Source organism: Somniosus microcephalus, chromosome 4 (genome assembly GCF_052327205.1).
Source record: "Somniosus microcephalus isolate GS21.2 chromosome 4, FLI_Smic_1.0, whole genome shotgun sequence".
NCBI lineage: Eukaryota > Metazoa > Chordata > Chondrichthyes > Squaliformes > Somniosidae > Somniosus > Somniosus microcephalus.
Genome location: NC_140990.1, coordinates 325,750,153 through 325,772,216, shown reverse-complemented (window position 1 = coordinate 325,772,216; position 22,064 = coordinate 325,750,153). Strand labels below are relative to the sequence as shown.

The following is a 22,064-nucleotide window of genomic DNA, read 5'->3' as shown; positions in this document are numbered from 1 at the left end:
GTCAATGTAGCTAGTGTTAGCTAGCTCAATCCCCTGTGCAACTTTTCCCCAATTGCTATAGATGTCCTCCAGCCCTTTGAAACACGAATGGTACTTAGGTCTAAAAAAAAGCGGTGTTAATTTTCCACTTCTCCCTCGGATTCTGCCTGCTCCCTTCGATCCCGTCGTCGAACCCACGCTGTGCCCATGAGCTCTTCCACTAATTAAACTTTTTCATTACTGAACCACGGGCCTCACCCTATCATGAAAAAAAAACATACTTCACTCGAGCTGTTCAGCTGAAAAATGATGCCAGTCTGCTTCAATTAATTTTACAGATACCAATCGCAAAATACTCTCGACATTTCTATCACTAGGCCCTTCCATACAGACTGCGAGCCTCTGCTACAACAGACACTATAAACGTAATATCCCATGAAAATGACACATTTTAGCAAAGATATGCATGTTTAATTATTGATGGGTAAGATTTCAATCTATAAATATTTGGGTAGTGAACTTAGCATCTTTGGAATATTTACAGTCATTCAACAAAGGCGACAGAACCAACATGTACTTGGTGCCGGGAGCCTCTCAGCAGGTATGCCTTATAGTTTCTGTTAAGCCAACACTACAAAATGCATGAGGAATTAATTGGCATCTCACCAAGTGTTCCTTATATGGGAAACATTATTTTCTCTGAGTGCTGGAGCAACGAGCAAGAAAAAAAGAAAACAGTTCACCTGAAGGAGTAGTGCGTATGCGCATTGTCTAGCATGGCAATGAGCCATACTGGGACTTGGACTCACTGCCCCATGGCTAGGGAGCAGAACCGAAACACAGCCAAGGGACGCCATTACTTATCGTTAGCCAATCACTCACTCAATCACTCACTCAATCACTCATTCAATCACTCACTCAATCACTCACTCAGTCACTCAGTCACTCACTCAATCAATCACTCACTCACTCACTCACTCAATCACTCACTCAATCACTCATTCAATCACTCAGTCACTCACTCACTCAATCAATCACTCACTCAATCACTCACTCAATCACTCACTCAATCACTCACTTAGTCACTCAGTCACTCAATCACTCACTCACTCAGTCACTCACAATCACTCACTCAATCACTCACTCACTCACTCATGCACTCACTCACTCACTCTCACTCACTCACTCAATCGCTCAGTCACTCACTCACTCGCCCATTACAGGCCTCTGTGAATCTGTCTCAACTGTAAAAACAGATAAATGACGTGTAGTATAGCTTTCCATAAACGTTCTGAACTATTGCATTCAGAATTTACTTTTTCATAAAAACAGACACAGTCAGACAAATGCTGAGCAGCTGTGCTTAGTGCTGACTATGAACATTTCCCAAATAATGTCCACTTGTCCCCCTTAGCTCCCTCATCTTCCTCATCTACATGCTGCTCCTCGGCAACATCATGCAAAGACAGTGGGCCAGCTTCCACATGTATATTCACGACTCCCAGCTCTACCACTCCGCCACCTCTCTCGACACTTCCATTGCCTCTGTGCTGTCAGATCACTTGTCTAACAGCTACTCTTGGATGAGCCGCAGTTTTGCTCCAGTTAAATGAGAAGTGCATACATGATGATGTCAGGGTGCGACCCGTTTGAGCTGGTGCACCAAATTTAAGGACTTTTGTGAGGCCGTGAAAGATAGGCAGGAGCCAAGGAACTACACCCAGTAAGAGCCAGTGCCAAAGGAGAACATTAGAGTAGGTGGGGAGAAGAAAGAAAGACTTGCATTTCTATAGCGCCTTTCACGACCACCGGACGTCCCAAAGTACTTTACTGCCAATGAAGAACTTTTTGAAGTGTAGTCACTGTTGTAATGTGGGAAACGCGGCAGCCAATTTATGCACAGCAAGCTCCCACAAACAGCAATGTGATAATGACCAGATAATCTGCTTTTAGTGATGTTGATTGAGGGATAAATATTGGCCAGGACACCGGGGAGATCTCCCCTGCTCTTCTTCGAAATAGTGCCATGGGATCTTTTACGTCCACCAGAGAGAGCAGACGGTTTAACGTCTCATCCGAACGACGGGAGGGGAAACAAGAAAGAAGCAGCTCATCTAATCATGTCATTCAAGTCAATGTTTTGCGTCTGATTAATTTTGAGCTATATTCTGCCTCAGCACCCTCCTTCTAGTCCTGGTTACATTGTTGCAGATGTTTTAAATTCTAGTTTATACATATGTGTGTCGCAAATGGCTCATGATGGACAAAGAAGGCATTCAATGTACTGTACGTCCCTTGAATAGACATCAATTGGCAGGAGGAAAGTGGCAGTGCTCACGTTACATGGAGAAGAATGTTGTTGGAATAGTAAAGTGAATCGGGCTGGCAAAACTGGATGAAAGCATAATTAGTTGCATAACATCAGCCTGGATTGAGGAATCTGATCATAGCTTTATCTCGCTTTGGGAAGGAAGCTGAATGAATGAATGAATGAATGAGTGAGTGAGTGAGTGATTGAGTGAGTGCATGAGTGAGTGATTGAGTGAGTGATTGAGTGAGTGAGTGATTGAGTGTGTGCATGAGTGATTGAGTGAGTGAGTGATTGAGTGTGAGTGATTGAGTGAGTGATTGACTGAGTGCATGAGTGAGTGAGTGAATGAGTGCATGAGTGAGTGAGTGATTGAGTGTGTGCATGAGTGAGTGATTGAGTGAGTGCATGAGTGAATGAGTGAGTGAGTGATTGAGTGAGTGCATGAGTGAGTGAGCGATTGAGTGAGTGAATGAGTGAGTTATTGACTGAGTGATTGAGTGAGTGAGTGAGTGAGTGCATGAGTGAGTGAGTGAGTGATTGACTGAGTGAGTGCATGAGTGAGTGATTGAGTGAGAGAGTGATTGATTGAGTGAGAGAGTGATTGAGTGAGTGATTGAGTGAATGATTGAGTGCATGAGTGAGTGAGTGAGTGCATGAGTGAGTGCAGGAGTGAGTGAGTGATTGAGTGGGTGAGTGAGTGAGTGATTGAGTGGGTGATTGGTGAGTGGGTGAGTGATTGAGTGAGTGGGTGAGTGAGTGAGTGATTGAGTGGGTGATTGAGTGAGTGAGTGATTGAGTGGGTGAGTGAGTGATTGAGTGGGTGAGTGAGTGATTGAGTGGGTGAGTGATTAAGTGAGTGATTGATTGAGTGAGTGATTGAGTGAGTGCAGGAGTGAGTGAGTGATTGAGTGGGTGAGTGAGTGATTGAGTGGGTGATTGAATGAGTGGGTGAGTGAGTGAGTGAGTGGGTGAGTGATTGAGTGATTGAGTGAGTGATTGAGTGATTGAGTGAGTGGGTGAGTGATTGAGTGAGTGATTGAGTGGGTGAGTGATTGAGTGGGTGAGTGAGTGATTGAGTGGGTGAGTGAGTGATTGAGTGGGTGAGTGAGTGGGTGAGTGAGTGATTGAGTGGATGAGTGAGTGATTGAGTGAGTGCATGAGTGAGTGAGTGAGTGAATGAGTGAGTGGGTGAGTGAGTGAGTGATTGAGCGAGTGCATGAGTGAGTGAGTGAATGAGTGAGTGCATGAGTGAGTGAGTGGGTGAGTGAGTGATTGAGTGAGTGAGTGATTGAGTGAGTGAGTGTGTAAGTGAGTGGGTGAGTGAGTGAGTGATTGAGCGGGTGAGTGATTAAGTGAGTGATTGAGTGAGTGAGGGGGTGAGTAAGTGAGTGAGTGATTGAGTGAGGGGGTGAGTAAGTGAGTGAGTGATTGAGTGAGGGGGTGTATAAGTGAGTGAGTGAGTGATTGAGTGAGGGGGTGTATAAGTGAGTGAGTGATTGAGTGGGTGAGTGAGTGAGTGCGTAAGTGAGTGAGTGGGTGAGTGAGTGATTGAGTGGGTGAGTGTGTGAGTGATTGAGTGAGCACTTGAGTGAGTGTGCGAGTAAGTGAGTGGGTGATTGATTGAGTGACTGAGTGAGTGAGTGGGTGATTGAGTGGGTGAATGAGTGAGTGAGTGATTGAGTGAGTGAGTGAGTGCGAGGGTGAGAGAGTGAGTGAATGAGAAAGAAGAAAGAAAGACTTGCATTTCTATAGCACCTTTCATAACCACCGAATGTCCCAAAGCGCTTTACAGCCAATGAAGTACTTTTTTAAGTGTAGTCACTGTTGTAATGTAGGATGAATTGGAGTGTGTGAGTGTGAGTGTGAGTGAGTGGGTGTGAATGTGGGTGTGAGTGAGTGGGTGTGAGTGTGAGTGAGTGTGAGTGGGTGTGAGTGAGTGGGTGTGAGTGTGAGTGAGTGTGAGTGGGTGAGTGTTTGAATATACATTTGATGAAGTCTACTGCACTCTGTGTATACACACAGCTCATGTGAAGACAAACACTTCCCTTTCAAATTCAACACATTGCCGCAGCTTGTATTAATAGTGGCTGAAACATTGCCTGCTTTAATTTCAATTTTTTCCCACCAGCGAGCTAAACCGTTTCACACAAGTTGTTCTGTTGCTGAAGTAAACACGACCAGGAGCCCAACAACATCCACCAGAAACACCAAAATATTAAAACACAATTTTTTTTTGTGGGATTGCCCTGGCCCCCAGCTTCACTTCCTTGGCGTCAATGGCCTTGTAAAAGAGCAGGTGGAGGTTCTGCCTCTTACAAGGCCCAGAGAGAACTCCTGGCGCAGTCTGGGTCCTGGCCTATCCAAGTCCTAGTCGAATTCTGGGCCCTTCCACAACAAAAACAGCAACAAGAAGTCGCATTTATATAGCGTCTCAAACGTAGTAAAACGTCCCAAGACGCTTCACAGGAGCGTTAACAAAATTTGATACTGAGCGACATAAAGAGATATTATGACAGGTGACCAAAAGCTTGGCACTTGTGTGTGGGGGTTATTAATTTAATGCCAGTTAGTGCAGAATTATGGAAACTTTGTGGTATGTTCAATGCACTCACTAGGAATTAGATTGAGACTGTCTCAGGCTGATTTTGCTGCAAGCACCTTAAAAAGGCTTAAAGCAAATAGTCATTCCTTTAGGCTGATCTGGATTCAATCCCACGCCTCACATTTGAAAGACTGTGTTCTGATCTGCCGCACCATCCAGCTCCTGTCAAATAAAGTTCCCGTAAAAAGGACCGTCTTAAAGGAAAGAAAGAGAGGTAGAGAGGTTTAGGGAGGGAATTCCAGAGCTCAGGTCTTAGTTAGCTGAAGGCACGGCTGCCAAAGGTTGAGCGATTTATAATCAGGGATGCTCAAGAAGGCAGAATTGGAGGAGGGCAGAGATCTCAGAGGGTTGTTGTGGGGCTGGAGGAGGTTGGGGAGGGGCCGAGGCCATGGAGGGATATGAAAACAAGGATGAGAATTTAAAAATCGAGGCGTTGCCGGTCCGGGAACCACAACTCTCCTACCGGAGTAATTTAGGCCCCTATGTCTTTGGAAAGGGCTGTTTCACTGGACAAAGGGGCGGCACTGCACGCAGTAGACGGTTAAGCCCAATGGAGGCCCTTCCCTGTGGGAAATCTCTCTCATACCCTCATGGCTCTTGTGTGTGTGGGTTTTTAATTTAATGCCAATTAGTGCGGAATTATGGGCACTTTGTGGTGTGTCAATGCACTCACTAGGAATTAGATTGAGGCTGCCTCAGGCTGATTTTGCTGCAAGCACTTTAGAAAAAGTTAAAGCAAACAGTCATTCCTTTAATAAAAACAGAAAATGCTGGAGAAACTCAGCAGGTCAGGCAGCACCTGTGAAGAGAGAAACAGAGTTAACGTTTCAGGTCGATGACCTTTCGTCAGAACTGACAAAAAGTCATCGACCTGAAACATTAACTCTGTTTCTCTCTCCACAGATGCTGCCCTGACCTGCTGAGTTTCTCCAGCATTTTCTGTTTTTATTTCAGATTTCCAGCATCTGCAGTATTTTCTTTTTGTATTAGTCATTCCTTTAGGCTGGTCTGGATTCAACCCCACGCCTCACAATTGAAAGACCGTTTTCTAACATACTACACCATCCAGCTCCTGTCAAATAAAGTTTCTTTAAAAAAAAACACAAGATACAGTACTGGACGAGCAAAACCTTGGGGCACTGTCGTGGATAAATACAAAATAATCATTTAGTAATGATCAGCATAAGAATACAAATGCGTACCATTTTTTATATAGTTGCTATCGAAATCTGAGATCTCAGCAGTCCAGTTTCCCTATCCCTGTCTCTGTACCTTGGTTCCAAGTTCCCTTGTTATGCAATAGGGTGACTTCACTGATCCCAAGCTCTCACTGGGCAGCAGCTCTCGTAGGGAGCATGGGCTGGAGAATCGGTGTGATGGTGATAGCCCAATCTCTGACTCGTGCTCCCTTTGTGCATGGCTCCACACTGGGTGTGTGGGAATCACTGAATTTCTCCTTATAACAATAAGGGAGCCATTTTACACAGCGGTTCTCCCACTCGCCCGCCATAAGTTCGGCAGAAGAGTGATGGAAAACCCGGGAAAATAGCGTAAGCGCTCCCTAAGTAACAACTCTCCCTTATTTGCAAAACTCTTCTAATAAGGAGTCCCAGCCAAAATGTTATCTCGTCATTCTCCTTCAGATGCTGACTGGCCTGCTGCGTACATTTTTTCTGTTTTTATTTCAGATTTCCAGCATTTACAGTAAACTCTTGTTTAAACGACACTTAATCATCCGGAATTCTTTAATAACCGGCAAAATAGATAACCGGTAATCTTGCCGAATCCATCCATATTTCGTTTTTCCGAATCCGAGTTTCCCGCGGTGGCCGAGTTAGTCGGTGGTTTTTATTTTTTGTGTGTGTTAAAAATTGCCTACCTCTCTGTTATCTGGAATTTTTCATCAACCGGCACCATCCCGGTCCCGTAGCTGCTGGATACGAAAGAGTTTACTGTATATATTTCTTTTCTTTATCCCATCTTAGATGCAAGTCTGGTTCAGACTCTTGTCCATCCAGAGCTTTTGGATATAACAGGATTCCATTGTATTGAACACTGCTCTCTCATATCTATCTACCTGTATTATTTATTTCCCTGCAGGGTCCATTCCCTCTGATTCATTAAGGATAAGGGGTAGGCCTTTTAGGACAGAAATGAGGAGGAATTTCTTCACCCAGAGAGTGGTGAACCTGTGGAATTCTCTACCACAGAAGGCAGTAGAGGCCAATTCATTAAATATATTCAAGAAGGAGTTGGATATATTTCTTAAGGCTAAAGGGATCAAGGGGTATGGGGAGAAAGCAGGGACCGGGTACTGAACTTGGATGATCAGCCATGATCGCACTGAATGGTGGAGCGGGCTCGAGGGGCCGAATGGCCTACTCCTGCTCCGATCTTCTATGTTTCTATGTTAATGTATTTTCATGGGGTGTCCATTCCTTCCCATTAGGTACGATAGCAAAATACTGTTCTGTAGAAGGGTTTCAACCTGAAACGTTGACTCTATTTCTGTCTCCACGGATGTTGCCTGGCCTGCTGAGTTTTTCCAGTGTTTTCTGTTGTTATTTCCTTCCCATTAGGTGTCAGCCGTGGCTCAGCAGCAGCCCTCTCACCTCTGAGTGAGAAGATCAAGGGTTCAAGCCCCACTCCAGAGACTTCAACACATATAGGCCCAGAAATTAGGTTCGGGGGCTTGCCGCGCGTGCAAGCCCCCAATGTGCACTTACCCGGCGTGCTGACAGCTGAAGCCTGGGCCTGCTTGGAATTCCTGTCACTGGCCCGGTTAAGCTGTCGGCGCGCTGTGCTTGCCTGATCCAGCGGCGTAGTTAGTTCGATGTACCGGCTGGGATCAGGTGAGCACTGGGCAGCCAATCAGGGGAGGGAAAACTTCATTCATGAGTTTGATAGTAAGAACTGTCAAACTCATGAAAAGTACGGGCGCCCAAAACAGTACTTAAACTTTAAATAAAATTTTAAAAAACATCCCACTAATTAAATAAACTATAAATAACTTTTAAAAACTATTTTAAACAATTAATCAAATTTTTGAAAAAAATAATTTTTTAAGAAATCGGGTCTAAAAATAAACTTACCTCACTGTAAAGTCCTTAAAAACAATAAAGCTGTGGAAAAAATGTTATAATTTTAAATAATAGACCACTTACCTTAAAGAATCAAGTCCTTACGTCTCCTTTTTACATTTCTAAAAAGTTGAGGCCCTTACACACGGGCAAACCTGTCAAAAAGAAGGAAGTTCAACGCGTGCGCGCAGAGTCCTGCGCGCACGCGTTGGACCTCTGAACCCCTTGGAGGAAATGCCGGTTTCCCGCGCATGCTGAAATCCGGCACTTCCAACGGGCCCACGCGTGAGTACCCCGTCCGTACTCACGCGTTGGGACCGGAATTACTGGGCTAGTATCTCGGCTGATGCTTCGATGCAGTACTGAGGGGTTGCTTACGGTTGGAGGTACCGTCTTTTAGCTGAGTTGCGAAACCGAGGTCCCGTCTGCCTGCTCGGGTGGATGTAAAAGATCTTTGAGGAAGAGCAGGGGAGTTCTCCTGGCGTCCTGGCCAACATTTATCCCTCAATCAAAATCACTAAAAATCAGATTGTTGGTCATTTATCACATGACTATTTGTGGGACCTTGTTTGTAAATAGATTGCTGCATTTCCAACAGTGACTACATTTCAAAGATGTTTCATTGACTGTGAAGAGCTTTGGGACATCCTGAGGTCATGAAAAGTGCCACATAAATGCCAGCTCTTCCATTTATTCATTTCTGTAATTGTCTGGATGGTTCATTCTGCCCCATTTATTTATTTCCCGCCCAGCTTCGATCCTCCTACTTTCTTTGTTTATATTCTAGCTGGCTCTGCCTTCACTCCTTCAGCTCTTTTCCACCCTCCCCCCCGCCCCCTCCTTGCTGTTTCTATTCAGTTTCCATCTGCTTTACAGCTTCTTTTTATTTCTTCAAGTTGAAATTGCCTTGTTCTTACTTCAGGTTCTTTTATTGGTCTTGCAATCTTCAGCTTCACCTACGTTTCAGGTCCATTACTTTCTTGAAAGTGTTCGGGCCGCCGTTTCAATTAGTTTTCGTCTGAAGTCAAAGTCCATCCATCGTTGTCTTTTATAGGAATTGTTATCTGGTAGAGTCTTGCAGCCTCTCCTCCAACTATTACTGGCTCTGTTCCTTTGGTTTTACTATCTATCCAATGCCTCATCATTGTGTAAGTGGTTAATAACTTCCTGTTCCTTATTCGTAGCAACTTTTTCCACTTTGTTTCTCCTTTCTGAATCTTGGCATCTTTCAGCTTCTAAATTCAACCTCTTCCTTTCTTTAATGTTCTAGGAGTGAGCCATCTTTTTTTTTGTCCTTTTCTGTAAGGGATAATCTGCTGCCTCTGTGGTCTCCTCTACATTGGGGAGACCAAACGCAGATTGGGTGACCGCTTTGCGGAACACCTCCGTTCAGTCCGTAAGGGTGACCCCGAGCTTCCGGTCGCCTGTCATTTTAATTCACCGCTCCATTCCCACTCGGACCTCACCGTCCTTGGCCTCTTGCATTGTTCCACGGAAGCTCAGCATAAACTCGAGGAACAGCACCTCACCTTCCGATTAGGCACTTTACAGCCTTCCAGACTCAATATCGAGTTCAACAATTTCAGATCATAACCTCGGCCCCTATTACATTTTTACTTATATTTTTTATCCACACCTTTGTTTTGGCCTTTCCCCCCCCTTTCTTTCTTTTTTTTTCTCTCTCCCACATGGCAGCTGTCTCCCATTCTGCCAGCGCATTTCACACCTAATCTAGAGCCGTCTTTTGTCTCCACTAGTCCTATCACCATCTCGTCTCGTGTTGAATACCTCTTAATGTCTCTTCTCTTTTGTTCTCTCCCAGCCTGGCCTCTTAATCTGTTTCATTTCCTGTGCCTCTTTAGTCTTGACAAAGGGTTTGACCCGAAACGTTGACTCTATTTTCTCTCCACAGATGTTGCCTGGCCTGCTGAGTTTTTCCAGCATTTTCTGTTGTTATAATCTGCTGCCTTCTTTGTCTGGATAACAAGGTTTCCCCACAGGTCTGCAACACTCTAAAGTCCAGACAATGTTTGAAAGCAATTCTGTTTGTCAAAGGTAAAATGATTAGTTAGTTCTAAGTCCTTTCAGCCCTCACTCACTAACTCTCACTTTCTATTGATGTGTGCATGTAGTTCTACTTTGACTTTGCAGAATACTGGGTAATTGTCACGTCCCATACGTGCACCTCTGCACAAACTTAAATCGATCCTTGTTTTTACCCGTCTCTTATTTCCTGCAGTGTGATCAATCTGATAATCATCGAGAACGTGCACTGAGGTGGTACGTTCATATCCTCGAGGTATCCCGGGGCCCTTCGAAGCCAATTCATTACTAGTTTTTGTGTGAGGGCAATTGCTATGTCGGCAAGTTAATAACAAAAATAATTTTAAACAAAGCTTTGAACATATTCTCTGCCAGTTGGCAATAGACATAACTCTTTTAACTATTCAACATGTTTCTTCATATTAAAAGCTTAACACTTTTTACGCCCGTTTTGAGGCCAACAACAACTGGCCTGCTACAAGGGCGCCCGCGGCTCAGGACAACCGGGTCTTCTCAATCTCCGTGGCTGACGTGAACAAGACTTTTAAGCGAGTGAACACCCACAAAGCACCCGGTCCAGATGGAATCCCTGGGCGTGCCCTTAGAGCATGCGCTGACCAGCTGGCAGCCGTGTTTACGGATATATTCAACCGTTCACTGTACCAGTCTGTAGTCCCCACCTACTTCAAGATGACATCGGTTATTCCAGTCCCCCCCAAAAAAAGTAACATGTTTAAATGACTACCGCCCCATAGCACTCACTTCTGTCATCATGAAGTGCTTTGAGAGGCTGGTCAAAACCCACATCAACTCCTTACTAACTGACACACTAGACCCACTCCAATTTGCTTACCGCCCAAAAAGATCTAGGGATGATACCATCGCCATTGTACTGCACACTGCCTTATCACACCTGGATAAAAGGAACATCTATGTGAGAATGTTGTTCATTGATTATAGTTCAGCATTCAATACCATTATCCCCTCCAAGCTTGTCAACAAGCTCGGTGAGCTAGGACTTAACACCTCCCTATGCAACTGGATCCTGGACTTCCTGACGGGCAGACCCCAGGTGGTGAAAATAGGCAGTAACACCTCCTCAACACTGATCCTGAACACAGGAGCTCCCCAGGGTTGTGTGCTCAGGCCCCTGCTGTACTCCCTGTTTATTCACAATTGCTTGGCCACGCACAACTCCAACTCCATCATCAAGTTTGCTGATGACACTACCGTTGTAGGCCTGATCACAGATGGCGACGAGACAGGCTACAGGGAGGAGGTAAGAGCTCTAGCAGAATGGTGCAAGTACAACAACATCAGCAAAAACAAAGGAGATGATCATGGACTACAGGAAGCGGCAGGGGGAGGGACACACCCCAATCTACATTGAAGGGGCTGAGGTGGAGAGGGTCAGCAGCTTCAAATTCCTGGGTGTATTCATTACGGAGGACTTAACGTGGTCCCATCACATCGACGTCGTAACGAAGAAGGCATGCCAACGCCTGTTCTTCCTCAGGAGACTGAAGAAATTTGGAATGGCCCCCCAGATTCTCACCAACTTCTACCGGTGCACCATTGAGAGTATCCTGTCCGGCTGCATCACTACCTGGTATGGCAACTGCACCGCCACAGACCGCAAGGCTCTATAGATGGTGGTGAAAGCTGCACATCATACTATAGAAATTAAACTACCTGCTGTCCAGGATATCTACCCCGAGAGGTGCCAGGGGAAGGCCCTGAGAATCATTAAAGACACGAGCCACCCCAGCCACAACCTCTTCGCCCTGCTCCCGTCCGGTAAGAGATACCGAAGCATACGGTCTCGTACCAGCAGGTTTCAAAACAGCTTCTACCCCCAGGCCATAAGACACATGAACGTATAATTTATTATTATTTATTACTGTTGTTTTATTTATTATTACTGTCTTTCTATTAGTATTTTATCATTGTTATGCCATATTTATTCCAATGTTGGGAGGACTCGTAAAAATCAACATTTCATTGTGCAGTACACACGTCTGCTGCATATATGACAAATAAAAATTGAATTGAATTGAATTTTACTTACCATTACTGCACAAAACTGCTGCTATATACTCCTGATAGAAGGAGTCCGCATAAAGCAGCATGCTCGGTATGTGTGTGGTCCGAAAGCTGAACACAATGTTCTCCCTGGAAAGCGTCATGTCCGAGTAGATGGCTGATAAGTGGGTGCTGACATTTTTGGCAATGCCATAAGATTCGTGGAAATCGTAGATCACGGACGTCCCGGCTTCTAGGAGTGCAGAAACCTCTGAAATCAAGAAGGGGAAGCACTGTCAGCATAGGTTTGGTAAAGAGCAATCAATCAGAGAATCACAAAATGATACAGCACAGAAGGAGGCCATTCGGCCGGCTCTCTGAAAGAGCAATCTAGTTGGTCCCACTCCCCCCTGCTCTTTCCCCATAGCCCTGCAATTTTTTCCCCTTCAAGTATTTATCCAATTCCCTATTGAAAGTTATCATTGAATCTGCTGCCACTGCCCTATCAGGCAGCGCGTTCCAGATCACAACAAGTCACTTCGTTAAAAAATGTTTCCTCACCTCGCCTCTGGTTCTTTTGCCAATTACCTTAAATCTGCGTCCTCTGGTTACCGACCCTCCTGACACTGGGAACAGTTTTCTACAATCAGAGTTCTACTGAAAAGCTATCGGGCAAACATTAAATGCCCAATAGCAAAAAGGTGAAAAAAAAAAGCCTTTGGGTGGGTGTTGTCAACTGAGCAGATACAACGACAAAGAATCTGCAAAGCATTTGTTTTGAACCTAGACAAGTAAAGGCAAAAGGATGATGGGCATGGTGGTATGTTGGTTAAGTTGCTGGACAAATAATCCAGTAGAACATGAGCTCAAATCCCACCAATGCAGTTTGAGAATTTGAATTCAATTTTAATAAACAAAATCTGGAACTAAAAAGTTGAACTGACCCACGATAGTCGTCAGATTGTCGTTATAACCCAACAGATTCACTAATATTCTTTGGGGAATTAAACTTGCCGTCCTTTACCCGGGCTGACCCAAGTGTGACTCCAGTCCCACACAAACATGGTTGACTCTCAATGGTCTTCTGAAGTGGCCTCTGAAGACACTCAGTTGTATCAATAAATGCTGGCCTTGCCAGTGACGCTCATGTTCCGAGAATGAATTTGAAAAAAAAGGAACCCAGAATAATTAAAAATGTCAATCTCCATCTGGAAGTGAATGGAGAATGAATACATTGGTCACAATGGGTCCAACAGTATGTTTTGCCTCTCTTTCTGTGGTACCATCAACGCTGTTGTATTGTTTCATTAGTCATCTCTTCCAGTTACTCCCATTTTGTCTTGCTCACCTTTAGCCGGGAAGTGTAATGTTGCAGAACACTAGATTCTATAATGGGGGCTATCTTTATTGTTTCAGTGTTTTTCTGCGCAAAGATTTACTGTTGGTCTGCGGGGAGCGGACATTTTGTGTGAAATTTAAGTTCAGGTAATGGGTCACACCAAAAAACATCGACTTGTCTTTCTCTTTCAGGCGATGGTTGACCTGCTGTGAAGATCCAGCGTTTGTTTCTCCGCAGTACTTTGTGTAAGTTCCCTGTTCGGTGCCATTGCGATGTGTGTCTCCTTATGTGTTGGACAGCACCACCATTGCGGAGAGGATTGGACACGCGGGCTGGAATTTTAATTTGGAGGCGGATCGGGAGCTGGGGGCGGGGGTCCCGAAAACAGTCGGGAAACCTGGGAGAGCAGGATTGCCGCAGGCCCTGCCGAATTTAACAGCATAGCCTGATGAACATTTCAAAGCTCTGTTTCCTGCCCGCAGCCAGTTAGATGGAAAGGCTGAGGGCGGGTAGGCCTGCGACCCTAGGCTGCAGAGAGAAGATGGGGGTTGGGGGGAGGCGGTGAATTGGGGCTGGAGGACGATCGGGGGGGTGGTGGGTGCGGATTTCGGGCCGGAAGAGCATCGGGACCGGAGAGGGGAGGCCGGGAAGGTGATCGGGATCTAGAAGAGGGAAGTCGGAGGCCTGGGGGGTGGGGTGGGGTGGGGGGTGGTGGGAGGCGGGAAGGTATTTTAACTCTTTAACCTCCCATCTGACCCTAATCCACCTTATTTTTGGGTTAAAATTCCCCCCACTGTACCTGCTGACAGTATAATCGGTGTAGCAGGAAAGAAGTACAAGCAGCAGATTTGAACACAGCTGGACAAACATCCACATGTACCCATTGCCAGTCACCCCCAATATAACCTGTTTATTTCCATCCATTTTTGACAGTTTATAAATCACATGTAACCCAGTCATAGAATCAGGAGCTATCGTGACTCCTCACTTTTACATCTTTTTATCACCCTGCCTTATAAGCTTTTGTTCTGATAGGTAAATGTGCAACTGGACTATTTAAATAGATGCTACAGCTGTGAATAAATCCTTTAATATCCACTAAACTTCTGCCTGCATTATTTGTGTTCTTAGATAATTATTCGATTTGAATGTTTAGTATTGTGAGGGAGGAAAAGAAAGAAAGACTTGCATTTCTATAGCGCCTTTCACGACCACCAGACCTCCCAAAACACTTTACAGCCAACCAAGTACTTTTTGACGTGTAGTCTCTGTTGTAATGTAGGAAACGCGGCAGCTAATTTGCGCACAGCAAGCTCCCACAAACAACAATGTGATAATGACCAGATAATCTGTTTTAGTGATGTTGGTATAGGGGTAAATAGCGACCAAGACACCGGAGGGTACTCCCCCGCTCTTCTTTGAAATAGTGCCATGGGATCTTTTACGTCCACCTGAGAGGGCAGACAGGGTTTCGATTTAACGTCTGATCTGAAAGACGGCACACTCCGACAGTGCAGCACTCCCTCAGTACTGCACTGAAGTGTCAGCTTAGATATTTGTGCTCAAGTTTCTTTGAGGGTCAGAGGGTAGGTATGCCCGATGACTAGACTTGTGGGTTCTCCCAAAATCCTATGGACAGCTTTAAGCATAAAATATAGAGCAAGAGCTGATGGTTCAAGCCCCGTACCGGGACTTGAGCTCGTAATCTAGGTTGACTCTTCAGTGCAGTACTGAGGGAGCGCCCCACCATCAGAGATGCCGTCTTTCGGATGAGATGTTAAACCGAGGCACCGTCTGACTGTTCAGGTGGATATTAATGATCCCACAGCGCTCTTAAAAGAAGACGATGAATTTCTTCAGGCATCCTGGCCAGCATTCCTTTCTCAACCAATACCACCAAAAAAGTGAAACAAATTAATTGGTCGTTCTTTTGTGGGAAGTTTCCGCTACATACAGGAAACTCTCTTTTAACCGGTACCTAAATATCCGGAAATCTCTCTTAACTGGCAAAATTCAGGAGTAGGTTCAGGTAAGTTTTACTATATATTAGTGGCCGTGTAACCGGGGTTCCTGGATCTGTGGCTGTGTAACCGGGGCTCCTGCACCTGTGGCCGTGTAACCGGGGCTCCTGCACCTGTGGCCGTGTAACCGGGGCTCCTGCACCTGTGGCCGTGTAACCGGGGCTCCTGCACCAGTGGCCGTGTAACCGGGTCTCCTGCACCTGTGGCCGTGTAACTGGGGCTCCTGCACCTGTGGCCGTGTAACTGGGGCTCCTGCACCTGTGGCCGTGTAACTGGGGTTCCTGCACCTGTGGCCGTGTAACCGGGGCTCCTGCACCTGTGGCCGTGTAACCGGGGCTCCTGCACCTGTGGCCGTGTAACTGGGGCTCCTGCACCTGTGGCCGTGTAACTGGGGCTCCTGCACCTGTGGCCGTGTAACCGGGGCTCCTGCACCAGTGGCCGTGTAACCGGGGCTCCTGCACCTGTGGCCGTGTAACTAGGGCTCCTGCACCTGTGGCCGTGTAACTGGGGCTCCTGCACCTGTGGCCGTGTAACCGGGGCTCCTGCACCTGTGGCCGTGTAACTAGGGCTCCTGCACCTGTGGCCGTGTAACCGGGGCTCCTGCACCTGTGGCCGTGTAACCGGGGCTCCTGCACCTGTGGCCGCATACGGGGCTCTCGTACCTTGGTAAGTATACCTCTCTGTAATCCGGACTTTTTGATCAACTGGCACCCCGCCGGTCCCGTCGGTGCCGGATAAAAAAGAGTTTCCTGTAACAACTCCAAAACCAGTTACATTTACATCTCATCTGGATCCAATTTTTGCTTCTGTACTTTGCAGGGCTCTGGGGAAAGAGCAGGGCAGTTGAACTAATTGGAGAGCTCTTTCAAAGAGCCGGCACAGGCACGATGTGCTGAATGGCCTCCCCCTGTGCTGTATGATTCTATTCCATGCTTGTCTCCTTATCACCTCGTTTTGCCTTGCACCATCATCACTTTTGTGATTTAATCACTCCTGCCCTCCCCCCTCTCACAGACCACTCCCTTTTGTTCTGTTCTGCTGCCCCCTTTTTCCCAGGGTCTGTACTTGCTTAAAAGCTGCTCCTCTCTTAACACCTTGCAGGTCTGATTGGGAGGTCGTCGACCTGAAAGAACTCTGTTTCTCTCTCCACAGGTGCTGCCTGACTTGTTCAGTGTTTCCAACATTTTCTGTTTTCACACTAAAATAAAATTATTTGATTGTGAAGTGCTTGGAGATGTTTTTGGTGCAGAAATTGTGTTTAAATGAGGTATTTCTTCCTTCGACAAAATAAGCCGTCTTCTCTTTATATCCGTGTGACAACTCAGCATGATTCGCTTCTCCTTTAGACTCCCTACATACCAACAGCAAGACCTCTGTTGTCAAGTATTATTACTTCTGAAGATACCTGCCATCATGTGTGTTTGAATGCTTCATCCAAAGCGTGAGGTTCAGCTGGGGTCACTTTATTATCCTTTAGGAATTGTCTGAGCTGGATTGTGCTTTTTTAATAGCGTAGTAGAAATGTTAACAATTCCTGCCTACATTGCTCGCTCGACTAGGGCGATAGAAAGCACTGGGGGGGGGGGGGAAGCTGTACTCTGCAGTATTCATAGGATTATGTAGGATATACGGCACAGAAACAGACCATTCGGCCCAACCAGTCCATGCCGGCGTTTATGCACCACTCGAAGCAGCACGGTGGCATAGTGGTTAGCACTGTTGCCTCACAGCGCCAGGGACCCGGGTTCAAATCCGGCCTCGGGCGACTGTCTGTGTGGAGTTTGCACATTCTCCCCGTGTTTGCGTGGGTTTCCTCCGGGTGCTCTGGTTTCCTCCCACAGTCCAAAGATGTGCGGGTTAGGTTGATTGGCCATGATAAAAAATTGGCCCTTAGTGTTAGGGGGGATTAAATATGTGGGGTTACTGGGATAGGGCTTGGGTGGGATGGCTGTCGGTGTAGGGACCGGGTGCTAGGGTTTGGATGATCAGCCATGATCTCGTTGAATGGCAGAGCAGGGCCGAATGGCCTACTCCTGCTCCTAGTTTCTATGTTTCTATGAACCTCCTCCCGTCTTTCCTCAGCTAAATCTATCAGCATAACACTCCCTTCCCTTCTCCCTCATATGCTTGTCCAGCCTCCCTGATGTAATAAAACTCACTACGCACTTGGTTTGAGTATAAAGCAAGGCTTTAAACAACTTGTTTCAGAACATGGAGGTCTAGTTGTACTTCAGTAGCTCCTTGTCTTACAAAATGTCCCTGGCAAGCTGGGCCAACGCCCAAGTATTTATACTCCTTGGACGGCACCACCAGCTGGCTGTCCAGTGTTATTTCATGAGTAGTTTCTTGATGATGAGATTTATAACACTCCCCTTAAATGCATCTATACTATTCGCTTCAACCACTCCCTGTGGTAGCGAGTTCCACATTCTCGCCACTCATTGGGTAAAGAAGTTCCTTCTGAATTCCCTATTGGATTTCTTGGTGACTATCTTATATCGATGGCCTCTAGTTATGCTCTTCCCCACAAGTGGAAACATTCTCTCTATATCCACTCTATCAAACCCTTTCATAATTTTAAAGACCTCTATTAGGTCACCACTCAGCCTCCTTTTTTCAGGAGAAAAAGAGACCCAGCCTGTTCATCCTTTCCTGATAGGTAAACCCTCACATTTCTGGTATCATCTTTGTAAACCTTCTCTGCACCCTCTCCAGTGCCTCTATATCCTTTTTACAACATGGCGACCAGAACTGTACGCAGCACTCTATGTGTGGTCTAACCAAGGTTCGATACAAGCTTAGCATAACTTCCTTACTTTTCAATTTCGTAATTTGTTGCAGTCCTCCTCAGTATTGACTATCCCCCCCCCCCCATTTGGTATCATCCGCAAATTTAGAAATTGTATTTTTGATTCCAAAGTTTAAATCGTTAATGTAAATTGTGAACAGCAGTGGCCCCAGCACTGATCCTTGTGGAACACCATTACCCACCTTCTGCCACTGTGAATAGCGACCCTTTACTCCCACTCTCTGCTGTCTGTTCTGACTCCACATTCTCTGACCTTATTCATTAGTCTATTATGGGGTACCTTATCGAAGGCCTTTTGAAAAACTAGATAAATTACATCGACTGCATTACCATTGTCTACTCTCTCTGTTACCTCCTCAAAAAATTCAATAAGGTTGGTCAAGCAAGATTTTCCTTTTTGAAATCCATGCTGACTATTCATTATTATACTTTTCATTTCTAGGTGTTCTTCTATTTTCTCCTTTAGTAGGGATTCCATTATTTTTCCGACCACCGATGTTAAGCTGACTAGTCTTTAATTCCCTGGACATGTTCTATCCCCCTTCTTAAATATAGGTATTACATTAGCTGTCCGCCAGTCTTCTGGCACTACACCTTTTTCTAATGAGTTATTAAATGTGTGTAGTGATTGACATGAATCAATCATTCATGAAAGAAAGACTTATGAAATAATACCGAGCGGCCTGCAGGTGGCGCTGTCCAGGGAGAGTATAAATACTCGGGCATGGGCCCAGCTTGCGCAGGACATTCTTAACAGGAACTAGTGAAGGACACAACTAGACCTCCATGTTGTAAACCAGTTGATTAAAGCTTTGTTTAACGCTTAGACCAAGTGCCTAGTAGTTTTCTTACATCAGTAATGCCCCTGCTATCTCTTCCCTAGATTCTTTTAAAATGCTTGGATGCAATCCATCCGGAACAGGGGTTTTATCCTCTTTGAGTTTGATTAGTTTATTTAATATATCCCCTTTTTTATTTTAAATGCACTCATCTCATCATCCAAATTCTCATCCATTACTCATCTCATCATCCATTCGTTAATAAGCCTCTTACTGCCTCCTCTGTCTGCTCAGATAAGGGTGGCGTAAAGCCATTTAATTTAAATGGGCGAATGGCCTTCTTCAAATCGCAAAGATGATTTTTAAACAAATGCAAAAGTTATGAGGACAGGTTGTACAGACCAGGCTTGTATTCCCCTGTGTGTGGAAGATTAAGGGTGATCTAATTGAGGTGTTTAAGATGATTGAAGGAATTTATAGGGAAGTTAGAGAGAAACTATTTCCTCTGGTGGGGGGAGTCCAGAACAAGGGGGCATAACCTTAAAATTAAAGCTAGGCCGTTCAGGGGTGATGTCAGGAAGCACTTCTTCACACAAAGGGTAGTGGAAATCTGGAACTCTCTCCCCCAAAAAGCTGTAGAGGATAGGGATCAATTTTAAATTTTAAAACTGAGATTGATAGATTTTTGTTAGGCAAGGGTATTGGGTATTTGATAGGTATAGGCTCTGTTATTTAGCCAATAAAATTGATATACCTATCAATTCATCCAATGAAAAGCGACGAGTTAAGAAAGTAACTATAGGTTTTTATTGGCTAAATAACAGAGCCCACCCTCGTGGGTGATCGGATCCAACAAGGAGGAATACCAGTCAGTCGACCACCTTTATACCTGGGCAGGTAGGTGGAGCCATGGGCGGAGTCAGCAGTGGTCAGCCCAGGTATAACAGCGTGACAAGAGGCGACCTCGTATAGTGATACAACAGTGTGAACAGTAATAACGATATAACAGTGATAACTATAGTGTAACGATAGTGAACGACAAAAGTGGTTTACCACAGTATTACGGAGCCAAGTCGGGTGGTGGAGTTACGATACAGATCAGCCGTGATCTAATTGAATGGCAGAACAGGCTTGAGGGGCTGAATGGCCTCCTCTTGTTCCTATGATCCTACATGTTAATGTACATAGTATGACTTGGATGTATTTTGCCGTTCCTTCATCGGGTCAAGATCCTGGAATTCCCTGCCTAACAGCACCGAGGGAGTACCTTCACCACACAGACTGCAGCGGTTCAAGAAGAAGGCCCACCATCAACTTCGCAAGGGAAAATTAGGGATGGACAATAAATGCTGGCCTTGATAGCGAGATCCCGAGAATCAATAATAATTTTTCTTTTTAAATTTAGGCTAACTACTGGACCGGATTTCCTTGCATTGCTACATATAATGATTTGTCTGTCTGCACCCCCAGATCACTTTGTTCCTCTACCCCATTTAGTCGCTGAGGGGGTGATTTTGCCACTGGGGAGCTTTTGGAGGCGGGACTCCCACTTGTCGGGTGAAGCTGTCAAACACTGACATTCTCTGTAGTTTGATGAGTTCTTGAATACAAGACCTCATCAAACCTCTTTCTTTTGCAGAAATTAGATGGTTGTTGCATTGGAGAATGCAACGGCCATCTGTCATCTCTACCACGGAGGTGCGAGACTCTCCGCATACCCACCGACTGAAGCCTGCAGGAAGAAACAAATGTAAGTACAATTTTTCTAACACTTTCCACTTACCTGAGATACTCACCTCTCCACACTTGCACCCATCACTCACCTCGACAGCACACTTTTGCACCCCTCCGACCATCGCAGACCCACTACTCGCCTCGGTGTCCCTGGCGGGGTTCGGAGCCTTCGGGAAGTCCGCACTTGTGTGGGCAAAATGGTGATAAGCCTATTTTCTGCAGGTTAACTACCTGCTAACAGGTAGTTAAGTGGCTGTAATCCCTTCCCGCCTCCAAGGAGACGGGACCCAGCACGGGTCAGCTACCCACCTCCTGGCAAGATGGCACGGAGGCGGGTTGGGCACCCGCCCCCAAATTCTGCCACTTTCCTGGCAGTCCCGCCTCCCCAGGGCTGGCAAGATCACACCCTTACTTTCCAAGGATTATATGGCCTCCTTATTCTTCCTACCAAAATGTACTACAGGAAACTCTTTTTTATCCAGCACCGATGGAACCGGCGTGGTGCCGGTTAAGAGAGATTTCCGGTTATTTAGGTGCTGGTAAAAAGAGAGTTTCCTGTACTTCACACTTATCTGCATTGAAGTTCATTTGCCAATTACATGCCCTTCTGGAAGTTTATCAAATGTTATATTCCATTCAATTGCTTTGCTGTGTCCTGGCAGCCACTTTTTCCAGACATCACTGTGGGTGAAAACATAGACTCATATAATCATAGCATGATACAGCACAGAAGGAGGCCATTCGGCCCATCGTGCTTGTGCCACCTCTTTGGTAGAGCTAGCCAATTAGTCCCGCTCCCCTGCTCTTATCCCATGACCCTGTAAGTGTTTCCCCTTCGGGTATTTATCCAATTCCCTCTTGAACGTTACTATTGAATCTCCTTCCACCACCCTATCAGGCAGTGCATTCCAGATCACAACAACTCGCTGCGTAAGAAAATATTGCCTCTGGTTCTTTTGCCAATTGCTGTAAATCTGTGTCCTCTGGTTACCGACCCTTCTGCCATTAGAAACAGTTTCTCCTTATTTACTCAATCATAACCGTTCATGATTTTGAACGCCTCTGTGGCGACACGCCACCACTGGACATAATCCGCTCACGGCGGCACAGGCAGTCTAAGCAGAAGCCCCCAGCCGGGGGCCCTTTCCTCCAGCAACTTGTTTCCCGCAGGGACAGGCTGCCGGGAGCACTTCCTGTCTGGGAAGTATTTAAGTGGATGTGCGGGCTTTTCTAGTTCCTGTTTGCCATGTGGTCAGAATAAAGCAGTTGGGTTTTCAATAGCTCTGTCTCGACTCCCACGTTTGCCGCGGTATCTCAACACTGGTGACCCCGACGCTCAGGACGA

At 45.8% G+C, this 22,064-nt stretch overlaps 1 protein-coding gene across 1 annotated transcript in view; it reads right to left on the bottom strand.

Annotated features, from left to right (window-relative positions):
* LOC147120676 (contactin-associated protein-like 5) overlaps positions 1–22,064 on the bottom strand; it is a 665,277-nt gene that overhangs the window by 193,346 nt on the left and 449,867 nt on the right. Inside the window, exon 16 of the mRNA XM_085986858.1 lies at positions 12,084–12,308. Coding sequence (XP_085842984.1) covers positions 12,084–12,308 — 225 coding nt within the window. The remainder of the gene's footprint in view (positions 1–12,083; positions 12,309–22,064) is intronic.